At 36.4% G+C, this 10,182-nt stretch overlaps 1 protein-coding gene across 1 annotated transcript; it reads left to right on the forward strand.

Annotated features, from left to right (window-relative positions):
* The first annotated feature begins 1,002 nt into the window (after positions 1–1,002).
* On the forward strand, positions 1,003–7,852 carry snx5 (sorting nexin 5). Its single transcript, XM_032553810.1, has 13 exons — positions 1,003–1,185; positions 3,322–3,426; positions 3,540–3,650; positions 3,828–3,949; positions 4,039–4,162; positions 4,499–4,594; positions 4,695–4,800; positions 4,881–4,956; positions 5,059–5,098; positions 5,192–5,278; positions 5,706–5,865; positions 6,315–6,400; positions 6,640–7,852. The coding sequence occupies exons 1-13, from the start codon at positions 1,153–1,155 to the stop codon at positions 6,688–6,690; spliced, it is 1,197 nt and encodes a 398-aa protein (XP_032409701.1). The 5' UTR covers positions 1,003–1,152; the 3' UTR covers positions 6,691–7,852.
* Positions 7,853–10,182: the final 2,330 nt, after the last annotated feature.

The following is a 10,182-nucleotide window of genomic DNA, read 5'->3' on the forward strand; positions in this document are numbered from 1 at the left end:
CATTGCACCACATCTGACATATTGTGTGGAAGTCTGGGGGAATACATACAAAACAAATTTACAGCCATTATACCTCTTACAAAAACAATCCATCCGAATATTACATAAAGTGGGATACTGGGAACACACAAACCAGTTATTTATTAAATCAAATATACTGAAATTCTGGGACCTGGTAACATTTAAAACTACACAATTCATGTTTAAGGTCAGACATCAAAAACTTCCACACAGTATACAGGAAATGTTTGCTGACAGAGAGGGTGGTTATTATCTAAGAGGTGAAGGATATTTTAAAAAACAACATATTAGAACAACCAGGAAGAGTTTTTGTTTATCTGTGTGTGGAGTAAATGTCTGGAATGGATTGAATGATGAGTTAAAACAAATTACAAATGTAAACCAATTTAAAAAGCTGATTAAAGCAGAGCTCATTTCAAAATATGCTGTATAAGATGTTTAATATCCAATAGGCTATAATGTAATTGATGATATAAATAGTACTTAAAATAAATTTGTATAGTTATACATGATGAAAAAAATGGAAAAATTTTTCTTTTTGATGTTATGACAGTTCATTGTAAATACATTGACAAGTAGGAAAGGGGCAGGACATTATAAGATGTATCTTCTACCTGCTCCTTTTCGAACAGAAAATTTTGCATGTCACATGGGCATAATAATTTGTTTCATATTTTATTTCTTAAGTTTGTTTCATCCCATTTTATTTTATTTTCTTTTTGATTGTTTTAAAGTCTGTTCGAAATAAATAAATAAATAAATGTAGCACTATTGCATTCTCTCCTTGAGTTTTTGTTACTTATATTTTTCAAACGTCACTGCTTTTCATTTTTATTGTTTTCAAATGTTGAAACATTGTTATCTAGAATAAAAAAAGTTTTCGTGAAGCGAGCATGTGACGTGATTGATTAAAGTATTCATCCAATTGCAGCTTTAGCGTTTCAGATTTCTAACCAATCAGGTTGAATCAAGGCGGTATTTTTCAGCTTTCGTCACCAGGAAGGGGGCGGAAAAATTGTTTGACAGTTTGTTAGGAAGCTAACGCAGCCACCTAGAAGACGGCTTCCTGCATCGAGTTTGATTTAGTTTGACCTTCTTTTTTTTCTCTTTTTCGTCAATTTGAGCACTATCATGACATCCATAGACGAAAGTGACAAAGAAAAGGTACGGTAGCTGCTTAATGACATGTAATTTGAGACGGTTAGCTGATGTTAACGGTTGCTTCTTTTCGTAGCAAAGTTATTGACTGGTGGTGTTAGCCTCTGGCTAAAACTCGCCAACGGTATATTGATAGCCTAATCAATGAGTGAAATGTCATTAGGATGTCTGTAGGTTAAAATAGTTGATTACCTTTGATTCCCATTGCATGAAAATGTCAGTGCTGAAAACTTTATCCCCTGTTTTTATTGTTTTTCCCTGCTGTGAACACCGAGTAGCGGTAAAGTAGCAAAAATACCAGGCTACCTTTCTAAACGCCCAACTCAAAGAATTTACTCTTTGTAATCCTAAAATTGTTGCCTATCGTCTAACTTGTGTCACCAGTGAAGTCTAAGATGGCATGAGGGTTTTACACTTTCCTCCTCGAGAATCAAAGAATGATGGCGAGCTGCACCAGAAGTTACACTTTGTATCCAACTGAAACATTTTTGTCAAATAATGAAAGTTGGTAATAAGTAGCATGTTTTTCCACTTACAAAAGAACTAACTTAATTCAGTTGGATTTGCACAAAATGGGTGTGGGCCTTGCTTCTAAGCTCAAGCAAGTTCCTCCATGCTTGCTGCTTACTTTAAGGATGAAGTACTTGGAAGTGTTACAATTTTATGCACCTCCTGTGGTGGTGGTTGGCTAACCAGTAGTTTCCCACAGTTGAGGTAGCGAATCAGCAAGTGTGGGGTCTAGATATCATCTTCAGAAAATAAACTAGATAACAGTGATGCAACATCTATCTATAAATTATATCAGTATTCTGAAATAGATGTAAATATTTGCTATAGTATATTTGCTAATCATGTTCTTTTCCCCCCTTTGCAACCATGTTTACTTTTCTTAGCGTTCTGATATACTTTGTGAATAGGGGTCACAAGTCTCTTGCGCTGTTTTTCATTTTTGGAGCCAGTAGGTTAGTTTGTATTTCACTTTACAGTGTGTTTTTGTATTTGTCTTACCCAACAATACCGGATGGTGATGGTGGGAAATAGCTTTTGGCATTCAAAACTAGTGTCTGCAAACAGAGCATTTCTGTGAACAGCTTGTGCATTGTTGGGCTACAAAAATCAGCAGACTGAAGATTTGAAGAGATGCTGACACATTTACAGATGCATCTTAATAAATTAGAATTATAATTGGCTACTGAAAGTGAAAGTCCATTATGAAATATAGGTGAAGTTTTTATTACTCCTAATTTTACTTATTATGGCTTACAACTAATAAAAACTCTTGGTCACGTTCTACTTTTCTTTTCAGAAAAGTAGAACCAATACACACAAAAAAAACAATGTTGATGTTGAAGTGTTTTGTTGTGATCTCCATAATCATTTGGAAGACTTGACACTTGTACAGCTGAGAGTTGTCGACACCTTCCACAACAATGGTAAGCCACAAAAGGTGATTGCTAAAGTAGCTGGCTGTATAGAAAGTTGGATGGAAGGAAAAAGTGTGGCAGAACACAATGGAGATAACCTAGACTTAAAAGGATTGTGAAACAAAGGTGGGATCAGACTTCAGCCAGACTTGGTGCTTTGAGAGCAACACACAGACATATTTATGACAACAGCTTGAACTGAAATGCCGCTTGTGTTAATCAACTCTTGAACCAGAGAAACCTCTGGAATATTGTACCTGAGCTAAGGAGAAAATTAACTGCACTGTTGCTTAGTTGTCCAAAGCCCTGTCAGCCCAGAGTCTCAAGGCAATATTGAGAAGGCAAATTCTAATTGTTTGATGTCCAGAGTAAAGTATATACAATTAGTGATAAAGCTGTGTCTCCTGGTGGTGTTTCCCTCCTGTTTATTACAAAATACAAATTAACTGTAGCCTTGTGGGAGGACATTTAGAAGTGTCTGTGCTCCTCTCCTTTGACAATGTTAATGGAGAGGCTATTTTGATTTTTAGGCCAGATATGCAAAAAGGAGTCCCAACTAAATCTTAAGTTCATTTCATTTTGCCTCATTTTGCCTTTTCCCTTGTAATTGTAATCCATGATCATCAAGATTAACAGACATAGACATTGGAAATATCACTGTATGTAACAAATATAAATGGATATCTTTGTTAACAAGTTATTTCATTTTCTTCCTTAGCTGCGCTCTGTGTCGGTAGACTTGAACAATGACACCTCGCTGCTTATTGACATTCCTGATGCTCTGTGTGAAAGGGATAAAGTCAAGTTCACAGTCCATACGAAGGTAAAAAAAAAAATCCCCAGCATGAAAATGCTGCACTTTTCTTTTCTAATCTAATTCTATTAAATTAATTTATCAAGAATATTTTTAACAAAGAACATTATCCCTTTTCTCAGACTACACTAAGTTCCTTCCAGAAGCCAGACTTTTCTGTTCCCAGGCAGCATGAAGATTTCATCTGGCTGCATGATGCTTTGGTTGAAACCGAGGACTATGCTGGTCTGATCGTAAGTTGGTCTAATAGGGACTGAAGTTATTGCATAATAGTTTGTCTTTGGTGACTGCATGTACCACAGATGAAGTACATATTTGGCATGTAAATTATGAAGCATTCATGTTATTACTGTGCTTTTGATTTGGTTAGAATCCTTGAGTGATCTTATGCCTTACGTAAACATTTCTAGATCCCTCCAGCTCCCCCCAAGCCGGATTTTGAGAGTCCAAGAGATAAGATGCACAAACTGGGGGAAGGTGAAGCCACTATGACTAAAGAGGAATATACCAAAATGAAGCAGGAGTTGGAGGCGTGAGTTTAATATTATTATTTTATGAAATGCTGTTAAAATACACAAACATATATATTTTTAAATTCTATAATTTCTTGTCGCTTTCTAGTGAATACCTGGCTGTCTTCAAGAAAACAGTTCAAGTTCACGAAGTCTTCCTGCAGAGATTGTCTTCTCACCCTGTTTTAAGCAAGGACAGAAACTTCCAGATTTTCTTAGAGTATGACCAGGATGTGAGTTTCTCATATTGCTGACTTCCTTTTCCGAGTTGTCGGTTGGAAAGAAAGGAAGAGTTTACCAGAAACGTGTGACACATGGCGTGCATCCTGCTGCGATCAGCAGTTAGACTTATCTGTGTTTGCTGGCCAATCTCGGACACTTTATGTGGTGTAATGAAGAGTGCAGCGAGATAATAAAACATTGGCTACTGTTAAGTATGACTATGCCAAGATAACTCAGTTATGGACACCAAAACCTTATCTAATTTAATTTTCTGAAGACTTTATCATACACATAAGTTTGGCCACTACACACTCATTTCTAACACTTTCTGAATTCTCTTATTTTAGCTCAGTGTGAGGAGAAAGAATGCCAAGGAGATGTTTGGAGGGTTCTTCAAAAACATGGTGAAGTCTGCAGATGAGGTCCTCATCTCAGGAATAAAGGTGGAGTTCATGGATGATTGACTGCTTAGTTTTTATATGGCAGTTGCTGTGTTATAGTGACTTCCTCAGATAACATTTTATGTTTCTGTTTCCTGAACAGGAAGTAGATGACTTTTTTGAGCAGGAGAAAACATTTTTGCTAGACTACTACAGCAAAATAAAAGATTCCACTGCCAAAGCGGAGAAAATGACGCGTTCACACAAAAGTATTTGATCATTTTAACATAGCTAAAAAAAAAATCTTTGAGATGTTACGTTTGCATAATTTTAATTTTTGCTTTTGCAGATATTGCAGATGATTACATTCACATTTCTGCCACTTTGAACAGCCTCTGTGCTGAAGACAGTACACCAAATAAGAAGTGAGGTTAATACATATGTGACTGCTATACATAGACTTATTTTGCACATAGTAAAATAAGTTTTTAGTGCTACTGCTCAGACTTTTTTTATGTTCGTTTCAGAAACCTGGAGAAGCTGTCAGACCTGTTTGAGAGACTAAGAGTAAGTATAACTGTGTCACACAACAATCTGAATGCCTACAATTTGCCTAGAGATTTATGGAAGCTGAACTTGGCCTTTTTTATGCATCTGTAGAAAGTGGAGGGAAGAGTAGCATCAGACCAAGAGCTGAAACTCACAGAGCTGCTGAGATACTACATGAGGGACATCCAGGCGGCCAAGGTAAGATGTTCCGACCTCAATGAAAATGCATAATTTCATTTTACTCCATTACACATTTACTTAGCTTTTATTCACATAGTTCAATGCATTGTATATGGCAGACTAATATGAAGTAGTTTAGAATTGTTTAGAAGGAAAAAGATGCAGGTATTCATTTATCTTCTCAAATAAAAATCTGAACAATTTGGTATTCAGCCTGCCTTTATTCTGATTTCCCTAAATCAAATTAATGCAACCACACAAGACAAGAATAAAGATTTGTAGAAGTTTAAAATTGGCTTAGGTAATAAGAAAATAACCCAAGCTGAAAACATCGGACACAGTGCTGTTTTACACTAAGCTAAAATGAGATTAATTGGAATTGTGTTTAATTAAATGCTCTATGTATTTCTTTTTTTCTCTTGTGAAATTGTTTAAAATTTTTAAGGACCTTCTGTACCGGCGAGCCCGAGCATTGGTTGACTACGAGAACTCGAACAAGGCCTTGGATAAAGCCAGACTGAAGAGCAAGGACATTCCCCAGGCAGAGGAACACCAGCGACAGTCCCTGCAGAAATTTGACAAGCTGTCAGAATCTGCCAAGAAAGGTTTGTGTATTAATGTGTTTCAGAGGCAATTCAGTTCATTTTATTTATATAGAAAGATAAAGCCAATCGCATCATTTAGAGGAAAATATTAAGCAGGTGTCGCAGCTTAACAGAACAAAAGTCTGTCTGAAGAGTAAGAACTAAAAGCTGAAATCATTAGCATAGCAGCAGAAATTTTAAAGCAATCGGTGGCCCAAGCACTGTACCCTATGGTACTCCACAAGTAACTGGAGTGTGAAGACGATTTATCATGTACACAAGCAAACTGGAATCAGTGGGACAAATAAGATTTAACCAGCCTGTTCCCTTCTTCCCTGCAACATTTTCAAGTCTGCGTCCTTGATTAGATACAACTCTAATCAAGGACACAGACTTGTTCTGTGGTTGTTTCTTTAACTCTAAAATATTTGACACTGAGCAAACGGTTTTTCTACAACAATCTATTTCAGAACTCACGAGCTTCAAGGGCAGACGAGTTGTGGCCTTCAGGAAAAACCTCATAGAAATGGCTGAGCTTGAGATAAAACATGCCAAGGTAAGCAGTGTCCTTTTTTTCCTCTGCGTTTCTCTAGCTGTCTGTAGTTGAAACCTCTTGCTCGGACCATGAATAGTCATTGAATAGTCACTGTTCTCATATGATTATTTTGTCCTATTTATAAACACCATATACAATGTCAGATTGAACATTAAAAATATTCATGATTGGAAAGTAAAAAAACCAAACCAAAAAACATTTATTTCAGATCAACCATATAATTTCTTCTATTTCTGCAGAACAATGTGGCTCTTTTGCAAGGATGCGTTGATCTCCTCAAGAACAACTGACATGTCTTCAAGCATTAATGTTCCAGCATCACTAAGTGACCAATCTTTACAAATCCCGGCATCCCAGGGATGTTACATCGACATGTCTCCAAACACCGTGTCTGCTCCAACCTGGATCTGATGCGCCTTTAAATCCCCTCAAGATACACCTGTATTCTCTAAGCACAATGTCCTCATGTTTACAGAGTCCCTGTCTTCTGCCCTTTGGTCCATCTGTCTTATTTAATGTGGAGCTATAGCTCAATGTGAATGTCTCCTGAGAATTAGGTTGCCATCATGAAGGCCTTCCATAAATATGCACCCTTAATGGATGTGAAATCTTTCCATTTCTAAGTTTTATGCACATACTGTTTTGTTTTTTATTTTTGCCTTTTTTTCTCTCCTTGAACTCAGCTTACCATCTAACTTTCTCCTTCATTTTTGCTTCTAGACTACTTTAAAAACACACTTACACCAGTTTTGTTTTTCATCATTCATGTGCTTCATGAGGATTTTTGTTTTGTTTTCCAATGGAACTCTTGCATAAGTGAAAAGCGTGCCTAGAATATGGTTGTATTCAAAATCATACACTGATTTACAGCTAAGAAAATCATGACTGAATTTGGAAAACAGTGAATAAAAATGTTAATCTTTCAATGCTTAAAATTACATTCACACTTGGTCCTTGTTTCTTAGGGAAGTTGCCTCATGTTCTACATTTATAAAGGATGTTTACGCAAAATTTTGAAGAGCAGCATAACACAAACCGGAAGAAAAATCAATGATGACCAGTTTGTAATATGTTTGAGGACATTCACTTCACCCAACCATTTTTTTGCAAGTTACTTCTTTAGTTTTGACAATGTAATTTGTCTGTCTTTACTTTTCCCCCTTTCATTTGATTATTATTATTAGTCTTACAAAATGAACCAGGTATTTGTAGAACATCCTGCAAACAGTTTGTTTATTGTGAATTGAAGAAAATGCACTTAAAAGGAAAAAGGCCCTCTACAATCGTGTCCTACTCATTGGAGTGTTAGAATGCATTATAGTTTTTTAAAGAAATGGAATGTATTTCTAAAAGATTACAACTGTTCACATTCTTTTTCATAATACCTTTTCTTACAAACAATAGCATTTTATGGATTTGTAAAGGCATTGAATAAATTTATCAGAAGTATAATCTTTTTGAAGTTGAGTCAATTTTTCTGCATGTCCCATGTGGACTCCACAGCTTCATCTCAATAAAACATAGATTTGTTTCAGTAAATAATTTTAAAAGTGAAGCTCAAAGATGCGCTACATTCAGTGATTTATTTATTTATTTTTTTAGTCTTTCGTGATTATGACTTGCCACATGAAACCCAAAATTCAGTTTTCTGAAAAATTTAATATTACGGAAGATCATTACCGGATTTGTAATATGGAAATGCTGACTTACTAAAAAGTATAGCAATGTGCTGTACAGTATATACACTGAATATTTGGTTGTGTCTGCTTCGCATGAATTACTGCATCAGTGCAGCATGGCATGGAGGCAATCAGCCTGTGACTGCTGAGCTGTAATAGATGCCCAAGTTATTCAATAGTTATAGATCTGGTGCTTAATACCACATAAACACCCTGTGCAGTACAGTTTGAGAACAGTTTGTCTACCACACTTTTTTCCTTTCACTTAACTTTACATAAATGCGCTTGGTTAACAGCCAGCTTCCTTAGCAACGACCTTTTGTGGCTTACCTTCTATGTGGGTGGTTTTGGTGTCAGGTCAACAGTCTGCCCTGTGATGTGTGGAACATAACATGGCAATTGCATAACATTCCTGTATTAAATATATATTTTTCATTAGTTTTTTGGGATTAAAATATATTTTTATGTGAAGCTATAACATTTTGGATTCAATCCCTAAAATAATTGAACGTTTTGGTGGCATTCTAATTTATACTACACAAAATGTGGTTACAAACTCCACCAGGGGGCAGTATCTATTTATCCTGCAGTGTATCCTGCCCCCACAAAGTTTAATCATATGGGTCCTTTAAACACAGCTGTGTGCATGCTTGTGTTAAATCCATTGACCACTGTGAATCTCGGAATGGGACACCGTGGTGTGTTAGGTAAACTTTAAGGGAATGCCAAGGATCTCATGGGAATGATGTGCAAACTGCGTACACTGCATGTCCTCATTCATGAACAACTGCTACCCAGGATAGGCTAAAACGTTTTTGTCTACTGTATGAAACATTATTAACTAGTCTAATTTAAATCATAGCAGCATATAGTAATATTTTATTGTTTTTACCATAATTGAAACCTAATGTTTTAGGTTATACTGACTTATCTAATCAGGGCTGACATTTACATTCCAGGACTATGGTGGCAAAAGGTTATGTGTGAGACTTTCAAAGTTGTGACTCCTACACAAGCAGAATATATGTCCCTGATGGATTTGTCAATAGTGATGACCCAAGTCCTGCAGTCACAATGACCTCCAAGGTTTGGTCTATTCACTGATTGGATAACACCAGAGACTCTAGCCAATGAGCTGATGACAAATTATCTGTGCAAACAGATTAGTTTGCCAGCTGTGGTCAGAGCAAACAGTATTTAAAAGTGCAACATTAAAGAGATATTACCATGCCGGATCCAAAGAGCAAGGCCTGCTTTTGTAACATCAGGATTAATGAGGCGCAGACATTAAACGAGCAGCCTGTTTTTACTCCATGAAACAAAGGCCTTTATTTTTAGCTATTGCTTCTCATCGCTGCAGCTTCACTCCTGGAAGTTTCTGTATTTGTTATTTTCATGTTTATTTTATGTTGCTACTTTGTTGTGATGAATTATGACAAAAGCAGCAAAATCTAAAAAGACAAAGACTTTCTCAGTCTCAGTCTGTTATTTCATGTTGTTGAATGAAAAGCAGCCCAAGCTTATTACTACTTTGGTCTGCTTCATGGTTAAGTGACCTCTACCATCATCATGCTCTTGATAGGGGCAGTAAAGTGCTCTCCTGATGTCCCACTGTTCTACATGAGGCACAGGCTGAAGTATTGAAGCAGGACTTGCAAAAACTATGCATAAAAGCCTCCTCAAATAGAAACTGTGTCCCCTGAAGGGCATTTATTAAAGAAATGGTGCACCTGCAGGGCTCGCTGATCTAACTGATTCATCTGTGCTTCCTTACTGAAACAGAACCAGATGTTTCATCCAGATTCAGATTTACTGACTTTTTGGTTTCTTGTTTCTGTCAAGTCAGAGTAAAGGATATGCCTTCCTCTGTGACAAAGTGTTTATCACCATTTACTTTTTTTTTTTTCCCATTTTCTTACATTAGAAACACAAACTTCAATGCATTTTATTAAGCACACAAAGCTTCCACACATTGTCATAAATGGAAATCCAGAAAAGTGTGGAGTGTACAGGAATTAAGGCTACCTGAGTCAATACTTTGCGGAGACAATTTTGTTGCAATTACAGCTTCCTTATTGCAAATCACCTCAAACTCAGTTGCAT

Source organism: Xiphophorus hellerii, chromosome 22 (genome assembly GCF_003331165.1).
Source record: "Xiphophorus hellerii strain 12219 chromosome 22, Xiphophorus_hellerii-4.1, whole genome shotgun sequence".
Lineage (NCBI taxonomy): Eukaryota > Metazoa > Chordata > Actinopteri > Cyprinodontiformes > Poeciliidae > Xiphophorus > Xiphophorus hellerii.

Bases quoted from the DNA above. Each gene is read 5' to 3' on its own strand.
- snx5 (XM_032553810.1), top strand. From the start codon at position 1,153: ATGACATCCATAGACGAAAGTGACAAAGAAAAG. The intron at 3,950-4,038 runs GTGAGTTTAATA...GTCGCTTTCTAG, and splicing joins ATGAAGCAGGAGTTGGAGGC to TGAATACCTGGCTGTCTTCA. The intron at 5,866-6,314 runs GTTTGTGTATTA...AATCTATTTCAG, and splicing joins GTCAGAATCTGCCAAGAAAG to AACTCACGAGCTTCAAGGGC.